At 39.2% G+C, this 14,958-nt stretch overlaps 1 protein-coding gene across 1 annotated transcript; it reads right to left on the reverse strand.

Annotated features, from left to right (window-relative positions):
* Positions 1-944: 944 nt before the first annotated feature.
* On the reverse strand, positions 945-8,302 carry LOC109210084 (DNA-3-methyladenine glycosylase 1). The gene is made up of 4 exons (XM_019373458.1): positions 7,799-8,302; positions 2,128-2,269; positions 1,903-2,044; positions 945-1,519 (listed from the first exon to the last, which is right to left on the reverse strand). The coding sequence occupies exons 1-4, from the start codon at positions 8,169-8,171 to the stop codon at positions 1,181-1,183; spliced, it is 996 nt and encodes a 331-aa protein (XP_019229003.1). The 5' UTR covers positions 8,172-8,302; the 3' UTR covers positions 945-1,180.
* Between the last annotated feature and the right edge of the window lie 6,656 nt (positions 8,303-14,958).

Below are 14,958 nucleotides of genomic sequence, written 5' to 3' on the forward strand. Positions count from 1 at the left end.
TGGATGTGAAGAAGTTTAAAGTCTATGACCATCAAATCAAAATTCTTGATTTTTCTTTATTTCTCTATGGCCCCATTAGTAAACTACTACTTAAAAATCATGGCATGTTTATGCACACGTTTGTTAGCAACATAAGGACAGACAAAGAAGAAAAAGATTAAACAAATGGTTGCTTAACCGATTTAATGTACAAGACCACGACTTGATGTCTGAATGTGGGGTTCTGTACTACTGTATAACACATGTTCTCCTACAGTTGCCTTATCATTATTTTTCTCATACGCGGTTTTTTTTCACATGTCTTGCTTGCACCTATCTTTTTGCTCTTTTGCCCCTATTTAGCAAAATCAAGATAGAAGACAGACAATATTCTCAATCATGTGGTTATGTCAAACAGTTTTCAAACAACATCAATTATGGAATATACATACATACATATATATATATATATGCAAAGCTCATGGATTTTATTGCATCCAAACTTGTGGACACTGCCAACAGGGTCTAGCATAAAGAAAGTGAATAATATTTCTGAAGGGAAGAGTTCCTCGTTGGTTAAAATTAACTTTTTCATCCACTTTATAAGTATCTTTTTATTGAGCTAGTAAAAACTAAGAGTTAGTAAATAAGTTGGCTCTCCCACACAAGAATTGAGCCAAAGGGAAAACATGGCGAGATAGACATGAGGCTCAGAGGCGGAGCCAGAATTTCAAATTTATGGGTTCTGGATGCTAAACTTTTTAACTTATGAAAATTTTAGGACAAATACATAATTCGAACCAAGCTACTGGGCTCGGCCGAACCCATAGCCGACACTGTGGCTCCGCCTCTGAATTGAGGCCCAATCTGCCTCAAGCTTCACTGATTATTGCTATCTCCGAAGATAAATGGCTGAGCCAAAACGGGAGGCTTTATAAAGAAATACTTACTAGCATCATCAAATCTTGGAAATTAGCAGACACCATAGTAGTATAGATACAAATACAACCTTCAATCCCTTCACAAATCACAAATACAAAAGTTAGAAAGTTTCTAAATACACACTTGGCAAAGCTGAAAACACTATAAATCACACTAATACTCATGTAACTAGACTCCTGTTGGTTAAATGTATGTCAAGACTATTAGTAATACAAAGCCACAGAGGATATCAGCTATGTCAAACTCAAATGGTCATGACTCATATAACAAATTGAGTGGTCTCAGCAGGGTCCCCTTGTATGTCTATTTTTACTAACTTCGTTTGTGTCTGCTGTTTGCCATTGTTGTTGTTGTTACATTCATTGTATCTGAAGCATGTAATGAGATGATCATTAACTATACCCGCAACTTGCATGAATGAATACACAACTGTTGGTCCCACGCAAAGAAAGCCTCTTTTCATCAAGTCCTTACTCATAAGTTCTGATTTTGGTGTTTTAGCCGGTACTTGACGCGCGTAGCGAAATCCACTTTTTATTGGCTTGTGATTTACAAAGCGCCAGCAATAGTTGCTAAAGGAACCAAATTCCTGCTGAATCTGCAACACAGGAAGATATTTGACAGCAGCATCAGTGAGTATACACCAGATAGGCAATGGATCGAGGAAAAGTTGACATGTACATACAAAGATATTTTATTGTTTGTTTTAGTGGAAAAATTAACAACTCTGAAGTTCAATTTACTCTTGGTGTGTTTTTGGACTATATAGTAAAACTTGACTTGTTATTCCTTCTAAATACATAAAAAAATAATCACTTGAATGGAGTTACGTATACGTTAAATCATGAATCTGTTAACATAGATTTCACTCTGCTCTGGGAGGTGAGAAGCATGTTAACCTCTATATTTGAAAGAGCAAAGCGGTTTAAGATCAGTTTTGCAATTCCAGATCTAAAGGTATACGATAAAAGTTCTCTTTACCTTCTGGAACTGCTTTGCGTTCTCTATGATTGCACGTATCTTTGGTTCAGATAGCAATGATTTTCCACTTTCTGTTAGCGACCGCAACTTTTTTTCATTAACATTTGCAAGAGATGATGGATCAAAGTTGTCAAACATCTTCCTGAAAGATGCAATCATAAGTTATTTCACACATATGGACATAAAGACATATACAGCTTGGAGAGATGATCTTTGATGGTGAACCTGAATATGTGTCTTTTATTAAGGATTGCAGGCCAGGTCATTTCTGCCAATGCTTGTGACAGGGCAAGTAGTTCATACAGCTTTGTATCATCATAAACTGGGTTTCCATATTCTTCATCATGGAAAGAAATATATAGGGGTTCTGCAAAAAAAAAAAAAAAAAAAAAAACAGAATTAGGTAAATGCAGGTTGGTTAATTATTCCTTCCTCCTGATGGAAGGCGGAATTTAGTCCAATAAAATAATCTCCTTTAGAACTACTGCAATAGCGTCTCGCCAAAACTAGAGGTCATGATACAGTAGCTTTGCAGTCTAACTGTTTTAGTCGTTCTCCATATCAGAAAGTTAGACAACTTCAAGTATTCAGTAATTAGCTCCATTAAGCTTCTACTGCTTGCTTGCAGAGGAAAAATGTGAATCTAAATAGACCAATTAATAGCTAAAATCATCATTGAATTTGAAGGTCTTGCCAAAAAAATATTTGCAGATAAGATCTATCACATAGTAAGAAAAAGAAATGAGAGAAGAAATTGTTTCCAATTAACTACATGCAGTAATTATGGCCAAGACAACTCACATTAAGCGTCTTAAAAATACTAAAAAAACCCTTAAACACTAGATTAACTAACACATTAGGTTGGGCTGTCAATCTGCAATAGAGTCCCAAGATATAGATAGGACAACTTCTAGTAATTTACAATTTCAATCCATGTAAGGTTCTCATTAACCGAAAAGGATAATAAGGTCCTACCCGTTCTCTGATGGTTTGCTTGGCCCCATGCCTTGCCATAGAACGAACCACATCCCTAATCCCTTGATGTCCTTTTTAGACTAAACAACACCAACAACAACTGTGCCTCAATTTAAGCAAGTTGGAATTGGCTATATGAATCATCATAGTCCATGCTCCATTTAAGCTCATCTTAGTGTTATATTATATACTATAAAAATAAAATGTGCCAAAAGTTTCCTATATTTTCTACAGGCGGAAAAATCTCTTACAGGATCAAAAGAAAGAATCCTACAAAGACGTGGGCCTAAAGTAATGGTACTAAAACTCAACAACAATAGCATACCCAGTATAACCCCACAAGTGGTAATAGAAAATTACCTAACTAATTACCCAGTAATGGTACTAAAACTAATCCTAACTAATTGGTACCGCCAGCAAAAAAAAATATTCCTTCAATTTCTATTATAAAAAAAGAAAATTAATTTAGGGAAATGTGACATAATAGTAGGGGCAGCTCGATGTAATATGGGCTCTAAGGCGAAAATAAAAAGTGAGGCCTTAAATTTTTTTAATTATTTTTTTTGCTCTTATAATTTATCGAAATCTAAAGAAGTTATACAACAACAACAACAACAACCCAGTAAAATCCCACTAGTGGGGTCTGGGGAGGGTAGTGTGTACGCAGACCTTACCCCTACCCCGAAGGAGTAGAGAGGATGTTTTCGAAAGACCCTCGGCTCAAGAAAACTAGAAGACAAAAGGAGACAATATTAGTATCACCACAGAACTACACCACAACAACCTATTAATCTAAAGAAGTTATAATCAGATTTAATTATTGCCAGTGTCTAATCAATTTGTTTAATCTCTCTTGTCTTATCATGTTGAACTTTATTGATTTAGTTTGGAAAAACTATTTCAACCGAGGCAACTAATATAGAAATTGTTAATGGTAATTGAATTAATATGTTTTACCTGATTGAATTTCCCAATTAGAGTATTCTTCTACTTATACAGTTTCTTTTAGCACTTTTAATTCTAAATATAAGGTGAAACAAATAATATTGTAGTAACTACTATGTTTCAAGCGTCATTCAATGTTAAGGACGGATTTTAATATTTACTTATCAAAGTAGCTTGAAAAATGTCTACAAAGGCACTCAAAGAATTAAGAAAAATTATTCTAAATTAACATTGTAAAGAGAACGATTTAAGTTGGGATAAATTAAAGACAGGAAACAACTAGTAACTACAATTTAAGATGCGTAAAACTTTTAGCTATAACTATTTTAACCAAATGATTTATAAATTCAATCAGTAGTGCATAATTATTACTCCCGCTGTTTCAAACTACATGAGGTACTTTCTTTTTTAGTCTGTTCCAAAATAAACTGACACATTTCTAAATTTGGAAATAATTTAACTTTAAACTGTTCATTTTACCTCTAATGAGAAGCTTTTATAACCACAAATGTCATGACCCCACAAAGCTTTTACCCCTTAAGCTTTTAAAACCGCAAGTTTCAAAAGTCTTCTTTTTTCCCTTAAATTCCGTGCCGAGTCAAACTACCTCATCTAGATTGAAACGGAGGGAGTAAATATTATCTATATTACTTATAGATTTTGGGGACCTAAGTATTTTGGGGGCCTATGGCAATTGCCATGGTGGCCTTAGGCTCCAGCCGGCACTGCATAATAGTACAAAACAACCATGCATAACCAAAACTTCCAAAGTCAAAACTTGATTCAGAACTTCTGGAAAGATATGAAATGTTTGTTGTGAAAAATTCCTTTTCAAAATCTTCTAGCAACATGATTCTATTGCCAAATTGCAAAATTAGCCTAGACAGATAATACATACGTCACTCCAAAATGCCTATTAAAGGTGAAGCACATTGACCTCTAATCTGGAAATAATATTAAACCTTCTGAGTCATGACCATGTCATACACAAACTTCCTCAACCATCTGATTGTATATCTTTTGATATGGCAAACCGACCCCCAAAACCCCCTTTTACCTATGAGTCGATAGCACCCTTTTCTTACTTTTCTTTCCAGGTGATTCGAGCCCCCAACCTCAATGTTGGAGGTAGAGAAGCATCATTTGGTGTCCTGCCAAGTCTCATCTTAGCAATATCAGTATAGCCTACAACAACAACAAGCCCAGCAAAATCCCACAAGTGGGGTTTGGAGAGGGTAAAGTGTACGCAGACCTTACCCCTACCTAATGAAGGTAGAGAGGTTGTTTCTGTGACCCTCGGCTCAAAGGAAGTGAAAATGAAGCAATAAACAGACAGTAGCAAAAACCAGGTAATTAGACATGGGCGCAAATGGAGATACGTGCAACAACAGATATTTAAGACTACAACACTATAAAAGAGTTGCAATCTTGCTGGAAATAATGACACAATGTGAAATAGAAAGGGGCTATGCTTAGCAAAATACAAGACTAGTACTAATACTACTAGGATGCCGAGACGAAACTCTAGACTGCCTGTTAACCCACAACCCTAATCCTCGACCTCCACACCCTCCTATCGAGGGTCATGTTCTTGGTAAGCTGAAAAAGCGTCATGTCCTGCCTAATCACCTCACCCCAATACTTCTTAGGCCTCCCTCTACCCCTCCTATGGCCCCCCAGGGTCAACCTCTCACACCTCCTAACCAGGGCATCAGGGTCTCTCCTCTTCACATGCCCGAACCATCTCAGCCTCGATTCCCGCAACTTATCTTCTATAGACACGCGCACCTTGTCCCTAATATACTCGTTCATAATTTTATCTCTCCTGGTATACCCACAGATCCATCTCAACATACTCATTTCCGCTACTTTCAAGTTCTGAACATGAGATTTCTTGACTGGCCAACACTCAGCTCCATACAACATGGCCGGTCTAACTACCGCTAAATAGAACTTTCCCTTATGTCTAGGTGACACATTCTTGTCACACAAAATACCAGAAGGGAGCCTCCATTTCATCCATCCCGCTCCAATATAATTATATTGCATGTAGCACCTACCTATGTTCACTTCCATTTTCAGCTTTTATATTGTTCTTCATCACTATCAGTGAGCAACATGCCAATCGTGCTATAGTTAATGCCTTTTATAGTAGAAAAGTTAGAGGGAGATAGTTGCAAATATAATAAAGTAGAGGGTCGTCAAAGTAGATAACGTTGGAATTACTGATGCTTGAGTCCAAAAACTATTAGCCTAGGCTGGAAGATGAAATCAACTAACAAGCAACACTACTATAACCTATCTACCAAACACAAAAGATTAAAAGCAGAACACGGATTTATCAACTATATGTGTGTCTACCAAGAGTCGGCTGCAACTATTTTTCTTCTAAAAGGAAAAGCGAAATATGTTTTCCAAAAGATTGTGCTCCCTACGTTACAATATGAGAGGCTAAACTTTTTATTTAGCTAAGGTCACAATGTTTCTGTAAAGAAAAGGAACCTTGAGCCTAACTCAACTCTAAAAGATAGGTCAAGTGGTAAAGATTGCTCAAAGCCATGTACTTAGCCTATTAGGGATTCTAGCACCTCCTGGCACGCCCTGCCCAAGTCTGGACATCTAGAGCGTGAAGTGACATAACATAGGTAGTCAAACATTAGAAATCCCAAGATTAGGATGGGTCTGCCACTAACACCATATAAAGAAAATTGACCTTGGGCCTAACTCAAAACCAAAAATAACTCAAATGATGAATATATCCCAAGACCATATAAGGATATTGCAGCCCATGCACTTAACTAATATGGGAGTGGGATTCTAAGAACTTCAAAGCAAAGACCTTTTCCTGGCACTCTGCTCTTGCTTCGATCATTTTTTAAAGAACTTAATCCATCTTTATAGCGTTATAAAGGCATCCCTCTGCCAAAGAGCTACAGGTTGACCATTCGAGCCATTAATACCCTAGTGTGGAGGAGGGAAAACTGCAGGACCTTTGCCTTCCTCCTCCTACATCTGTGGTCACCATGCATCAACTCACGTGCTGTTCCTCATGGAAGAAAAGTCCTAGCAGAAGTTCAAGGTCAACTGTCCTTAGACTTGCTTACCTTTTGATACTCACAACACTTACCTTTTGATACTCACACCACTTAAGCTTGGGCAAAGGATATTGCATCTTCACTTCGTTACAAGGATCAAGCCTTTACGTCCTCATATAGATCAGTCACTATTACCTAAATAGATAAAATCCTCCCAATTAGAGTTGATATTCCGTAACTTCCTTATCTTTTTTTGATAGGTAAAGAGTAACTTTCATTGTTAAATAAGCATAAAGAGAATGCTGGAAGAAGTTACAACCAAAAGAAAAAGGCCATTACAAACTATGCAATGAGCTAATAAAATCAACAATAGCCAAACTATCATCTACATCTATTGCGGCCATGTTGCACCAAATTCTGCAACTTTGGTCCAACTTCCTTATCTTATAAATTCTTAGTCCTGAGAAAGTTCTCTAATTTTCGATTTGGGTGTAGAGAAACAGAGAATGTTGGGTAAATTATTCTCTTTTTGATATCGCCAACTTAATTGACATTTCTCCCCAACCTTAACGTATATCTCAGGGTTTGCGCTGCTGACTTGGTGTATTCCTAATAGTCGAAACCGTTGCTCAATAATTCGCCTTGTTCTAAATCTCCCACATATCCCTATGGGATACGCTACGCGATCCAATTTCTTACATTGAAGCACTATGAATAAAGACCAACCGGCAAACCGTGCTCATCAAACTTCGAGCTATCCTGCTATGTAATTATCACTATAAACTTGTAATTTAGTTTCGCATGTTGCAACATAACAAAATTCATTAAATTTCAACTCATAAACACGTAAAGCAGACAACTTTTCACTTCTCACACACACATAATGACATACACAAAGAGAAATGTAATAGCAGAAATGAGGTTAAAAAACTAAAATTTACCCGAGTTCGGTGTTATCCAATCGCAACGCTTGACCGGAACTGGAACCAAAGGAGACAAAGTATCAGCTGCTTCAATTCCTTGAGGAACAACTTTAGCAGGTTTTTTCACACCATTCCTTTCAACTCCTCTCTTTGAATTCATAGCTTTTATAGTTGACGACTCCGAGGAAGAACTATCAACTGACCCATTGCTCCGTACCCGCATAACTGTCTGTGAAGCTGTTGACTTCTTAGGCCTTTCGGGTTTTTTTACTCCTTCCTTTTTCCTCTTCTGTTCTTCTAAATCTCTGACCCGGTTTCCACCCGGCCCAAGTATTTTCCTCGTATCACCGTTAGCTTTCGCCGGTGACCGGAGCTCCGGTGAAGACGACATTGTGGAATAGTGAGATTCAAGGCTTAGAGATGGAGTGTGAAAAATGGAGAATATGGAAATGGTGGGAGAGTGGAGTGTAAAGAGAGACAATTAGAGAGAAACGAAGAAAACGACTGATAAACGGACGGGTTTTTTTTTTTTGGACGTTTTAAAACGGAAACTGTTTGGACTTTACGTTCGGTGATACTGTTGACGTGTCGGTTGCTCTTTACTGTTTTTGGGCTTTGGACGGAAACGTTAAATTTTGGTGATGTCTCGATTTTGCCATTATTAGTACCTCTATAGTATTTCAAAATTTCAAATGCATCTTTTTTTTTTTTCAATTTATTTCAAGGATTAGGAAAGGAAACGAAAAATGTTGAAACTTGAACGCACATTTATTACATAAAAAATTCCTTATTTATACTACTCCCTTCGTTTCATATTATTTGAGGTAGTTTGACTCGGCACGAAGTTTAAGAAAAAAGAATAAGATTTTTGAAACTTGTGATCTTAAAAAGCTTAACGGGTAAAAGGTTTATGGGGCCATGCCATTTGTGTGGCTATAAAAACTTCTCATTAAGAGCAAAAAGGGTAAAATGAAGAGTTTAAAGTTGAATTATTTCCAAATTTAGAAATGTGTCATTTGTTTTGGAACAGACTAAAAGGACAGTACCTCATTTAATATGAAATGGAAGGAGTATTAGATTGTAAACTTTAGTGGTAAGTTTTGCTTGTGTGTCTTTTCTTTTTTCTTTATATTTGAGGAAGAAATGAATTTAAGTGCGACATGTTGCACGAATTATTCTGCGTTCACATAGGGTTCGAGGAAGTGCCGCATCCCAAGGAATATAATATAGGCAAATTACCAAATGCAAGCATTAATGACTGACTTCACAGCTTGGACCCGTGACTTATAGGTCCCACGAAAATAATTTTATCGTTGTTCCAAAGCTCCCCTTCGAGAAAGAAATGAATTTAATTGAGTAAAAACCATTATGGGATTATTAGATTCGAATTAGTAATATTGCAGTATGTAAAATCAAGCTAAAATTTGTTTTCTAGGCCATCCTTTTAATCATGATGGATATAGTTGTAAACTTGTATTGCACTCTATTTTTTTTATTAGTGTTTAATGTTGAAATTAGTGTATCTTCATTTGATGAAATGGATTCAAAATAAAATCAGTTATATTCTTGACAAATAAAACAACAAAAGGATAATTTGAGAGGAGGGTAAAAAGGGAATTTAAAATTAACGGAGTTTGGAAAGAAGAAACTAGCAGCAGGCAGTTGAAGTCTCTTGTCTTATTCAGGCAAAGAGTCATATTCAGTTGGTTTGGAAAGTGGGAGTTGGTTAAAAGAGGATTTCCTTACCGTTACGGAAAAGAATCCAAAGCCCACCACAACAAAAAGACTTAATTTGGGGACCAAATTTTCGGGTGCAACGGCTATGTAGTCGTTGTTTACCCAGTCAATATTGGGCTGAAACTTATCTGGGCCTCATGGGCCTTCAGTCAAGCATGATGATCCAGTTCAACAGAGGAAGTACACAAGCTATTCTTAAGGGTGTTATTTAGAGATTGGTCGACTTATTTTTCTCCTAAAATTTTGAAGAACAAATCTTTTAATTTTAGGACAATCTAGGTCATTGTATCCCGAAAAATTAAATTTCAGAACACATTGACTAATTTCTAAATAGCAACCCTTTAGAGTGACTACCTAGTGTCATTTCTACCAATCAATAACTCGGGGTCACCTTTGGGTCCTTTGAATGGAGGGTTATTTGTACAAATAAGACACTTGAGCTGTCAGTCTTGATTTTTAGACCTTGCTTACCCTATGGACAGAACTTCAAGTTTAACAATTGTTGATCATTGCTTGTGCTATGGGAAACACTTTTGACTTTTGATCCTAAAGGTTTGTCCATTAAATAGGTGGGGGTCAAAAAATCAAGACCATCCATTTTTAAAATCATTGAATGTAATTTCCTATTGAATGGTCTGGTGCAGCCTACTGGTAAGTAGATTGGTCTAGACTTGCCTTTCTTAAATTGAAGACCAAGAAAGACCAAGACCTCCACGCATCACTCTCTTATGCGACCACTTGGCATATCATATTTTACCCTATACAGATAGTCCCCCTATTTTCCGGTGACATAACTTTGCGTCATTGAGAAGTTGGTAGAAACATTCTTTTTGGCGGGAATTACTCTAATGCCCTTTGAAAAGCTTCTAATGGTTGATTAGACGCACGTCTCTCCGCATTTAATGCCCCGAACACACGTCACCCCCAAATTCAGCATAACTTTTACTGGTTATCGAGGTAATCATGGCCACGAACTTAGCCGCCTAAACTTTTACTTATACGTATCAACCTCCTTCATTCGTATTCCATAATTCTCCAAACTCTCTCAAGCTCCCTTTATTCAACTGGTATTCTGTTCTTCAACTTTTCTTTAACTTTCTTCAAATGAGAAAAGCTTTTCCTTTTTCCATAACATACAATGGCTTCTTCTTAAAAAAACATCAGTTCTTCAAAGAACAAAAACAAAGCCGAGGACGCCGCACCTCCAACTGTGAGCACCATCATCCCTAGAAGTCTTGTCACAACAAAAGACTTGGAAGAGAAATTTCCTTCTATTAGCTCTCGTATATGGGCCGTTAGCAGATATCCTTCTTTCATCCGTCCTTTCAACATTCCTGCTGTGAAGGAAGATTGTCGTTGCAGGATTTAGACATTATCGCTCCTGATCTGGCAGAACGAGTAACCCTACAAAAGAAGGGTTTTACGTACTTCTATATGTATCCCTTCACTTTGGGAACTTTTTCTCTGAGTGGAGAGCTTGACTCCGTTATTGAGGAGTTTTGCCTCTGCTACCAAGTGTGTTTAGCACAGGTGAGTCCCTCCGTGTGGAGGACAATTGCTTGCCTTCGGTGCTTGTGCCAGGAAACAGAGGAGGAGCTAACTTTAGCTTATGTGATGAACCTTTATTCCCCTAAGATCTTCCATGGGGGGATGATCAACTTCAACAAGCGGGACCACCATGCATTGCTATCTAGCATGAATGATGATAACAATTGTGGGTGGATGGAGCAGTTTGTTTCAATTTCCACCAGTGACATCATCCCGGCCTCGGCTCCTTCCTTCTTGGAACTGTGGAACCGTACTCGTAAGTATACGATCTATTTCTTTCCTTGTTAAAGATCCTTTCCTCGTCATTGTTAACTTTTCTTTCTGCCTCAGCGACTCAGTGGGTTCCCCAGGGTTGAGGGCTTGGACCGATGGGTTCAAAAAAATTTGGATATTACTACGCCCGAAACCCGCTCATGGTAAGAGCTGTCCCTAAAATATGGGTGGAAGGCCAAAAATCACTGTAAGTTTAACTCATCATGTCCTTACCTTTTCTTATGAGAAAATTATCTAATTCTTCTCTACTGTTGAATGTAGGTGTACCCCAGGGCTCGGTTGTCGTCCCCGAAGAGGACATTTTTGCTGATCCAGCTGATGCGGTGAGGTTGCTACAGAAAGCTTTTTCACATACAGGCGTCTCCGAGGCTGCTTCTGGTGCAAGTGCTTCTTCTCGGAGTCCCCGATCGGAGAACAAGCAACTAAAAAGAAGGCGTTCCTCCGCGGCCGGGAGAAAGAATAAGAGGCGAAGTACACTGCCCCTGAGTCATCTCCGAAAGTCGTGGTGACGAGCCCTTCGCCCCGGCTGCCGATAGATACCGTGATGATTGATGATGATGGAGAAGCTATAGAGGAGGGAGCTTCTATACATAGAAGATGACGATCTTCCTCAACTCAACAAACAGCTCAATCCGTTGAGTTAGTTAGACCAATCGAGGACGATGTATCGGTGCTCTACGGGGTATGAATTGGTAGAAAATGTCAACTCCCGCTTCCGAATCCCAATCGATGCGCCCGCTATTTTGGGGCTGAGTACCGGGTCTTTTCCGTCTTCAGGCGAGCAGCCAACAAACCATACCGTGTTTTTGTCGCAACTGCTTTTAACCCTTCCATACCATCATCTTCATCTCCATCTTCACCAACACCAGCAACTGCTACATCATCTCCACCTTTACTAACTCTTTCATCAGTAACTGCCACATCATCTCTATCGGCCGCATCTGCCGGAGAAGAGGGTATTCTTCTTCCCCAGTCCCAGTTCATGGGAATTTGGGGCAAAACTATGCTCTCCCTTTAGAAGATCTACAAATGAGGAGGAACGTTATTCTCTCGATTTACTGGATGCAATTTTCTATCCTGGCCGGTGGCACTTGCCAACTATCTGAAGCCTTTGGCTTCAGAAAAAGACCGGGAAAAGATACAAGCTCTTTTGGGAGAATGCTTGTTGAACAATGCCGTGCACAACGCCGCAGCGGTACATTCTTCACTTCTTTTGTCATTTCGTCTGTCTTTGACAGAAAATATCCTGAGTTTGTCTTTCTTGTTTTGTAGGCCAATTTCCTTGCTTTCGAGGGCCTCCAGAGGTTGATTAGGGAAAAAAAAGAACTTACCTCCGCACGGGATCAAGTTTTGACCGATCGGGAGCAAACTGCTGTTCGCCTCTCAGAATTGGAAGCCAAAGCTACTGAGACCGTTGTGTTGGAGACTCATTTGCAGCAAAGCGAGCAAGAAGTGGAAACCCTTACCAAGAGATTGGTCCGCTGAGGGTTAAATTTGATGAGGCCAAGGCCAAATGGGCTGAAGTCCACAGTGTCGTTCTTGACGCAACCAATCGTGAGGCTGCTTCCGCTGAAAAATTGACTAACTTAGAGGCGGTCTTGAACTCCAAAACTGAAGAGCTTGCTGCTGCGGGGGTGAAACAAGCCCAATTGGAAGAGAAGTATAGGAAGACTATTGGGCATAATAGGATTTTTTAGCTCAACTGTCCGTGACCTCGATGTTAGCCTCAAATCCGTTAGATCCGCCCGGGAAAACCTTTCTGTCGAGGTTGCCCAACTCAAAGAAGAACTTAAGTGCCAAGCGGAAAAGACTTATGTTATGTACAGCATGAGGAAAAAAACCTTGGAAGAGGCTAAAGCAGATATCATTGACTTTGATGCCGAAATTGCTAAGGCCCGTGAGCTTGAGTCAGCTGCTAAAAAGGGTCTCCCAGCAGGACCTGACGCTTCAGGTTCTTCTGGTTTCAGTTCCGAAACTTCGGGAACTGATGAGGAAACGGAAGGCGAAGATGTTGAAGGCCAAACTAATGAGGTCCAAGATGTTGAGCCATCGGCAAATCTACCCACTTCCCCGGGGGGCGTGGACACTTCTCTACCTCCGGGTTCCGGAGATGCAGCAGTGTAGCTTTTTCTTTCTTTTTTCAACTTTTGTATCAGTGTCGCTTCGGCACGTTTATTATGAATAAAGACATCTTTTGCTCAAGTATTGCATGAGTCTTTCTTTCGTTTGAACATTTATGCAAGTTTTAATCTTTGCATTCTTTTTTGCTTAAGTGTTCTGCGCAAGTTTTACTGTTTGCGTCTTATTATGTAAGGCCTTGGATGTATTTTCCCATGAAAGCATTTGGATTTCGGGCACAAGTTCTTCCGAAATCAACCCTTTATCGTGAGGGTTTTTATAAGAGAGGACCCTCTTATGTTTACGGTGCTCTTGAAAAGGAAGTCTCCTGTTCATTACGGCACTAGCATTTGAAGTACTTGTTTAACTTTCAAATGATAAAATGAATTCATCGGTCGGACAAGAAATAAGATGGAAAATAAAAGGACTTTACTTTATTCCTTACTTTTTCAAAAAGTATATAAGCATTCGTTATGCTAAAATGAAATTGCCATTTCTTGTGGCTAACTTGCACAACTTGTTTCTACGGGGCTGGCCCCGCGGTCCTCAACCCCGATGATACAACTATGTTCCCAGTTTTCGTGCTCCGGTCGTCGTGCAGTCTTTATTGACGTATCCTCATATCATCCCCCCCTAGAGTTCAAATGCGGAGAATGCGAATTGGAACACTAGAAGTTTTGCACCTTCGAGACAATCCTCAGCTCGGTAACACACTTCGCTTCCCCTTAGGAATTTATGCTATCGAGCAAAGGATTATCTAACAATCCTCTAGCGGTTTGCACTCGTGAACGCTTAAGAATTGAGTGGTTCTTCGCTTGTATGCCTTGCTATTAAAGGTCTTATTGCTGCTGTTGAAACTTCTTCTTAGTATGCTTTCCGTTGCTCCCTTGTTACAAATCTTGCCAGAAAAAACTCAATTAGGATAAAAACTGGACGAAGGGAAAAAGAGTGCAGCACATACTTTTAGTACAGGTGATGTCTGTCAGCAATAATATCTCTTGAGGTGTGCCACATTTGAGTTGCTTGGAAACTTTTATCCATACTGATTCTCCAACTCGTATGAACCTTTCCCAGTGACAGCTGAAACCCGGTAGGGGCCTTCCAAGGTTGGACCTAGTTTTCCTGTATTGAGCTCCCGGGTGTTTTGAGTTACTTTCCTTAGAACCAAGTCTCCCACTTTAAAATAACGGAGGTTGGCTCTTCGATTATAATATCTTTCCATTCTCTGCTTCTGGGCTGCCATTCTTATATGTGCCAAGTCCATGCGCTCATCGAGTAGCTCCAAGCTGACTAACATCGCTTCGTTGTTCGTCTCTTTACTCGCCTGAAAATATCTCAAGATAGGCTTTCCTACTTCCACCAGGATTAAGGCTTCTGCTCCGCACACGGGGGAAAAAAGGAGTTTTTCTTGTGCTTGATTTGGACGTTGTTCGGTACGCCCATAACACTCCAGGCAGTTCCTCATACCATTTACCTTTAGCCGCTTCTAACCTCTTCTTGAG

This window comes from Nicotiana attenuata, unplaced genomic scaffold, assembly GCF_001879085.1.
Source record: "Nicotiana attenuata strain UT unplaced genomic scaffold, NIATTr2, whole genome shotgun sequence".
Lineage (NCBI taxonomy): Eukaryota > Viridiplantae > Streptophyta > Magnoliopsida > Solanales > Solanaceae > Nicotiana > Nicotiana attenuata.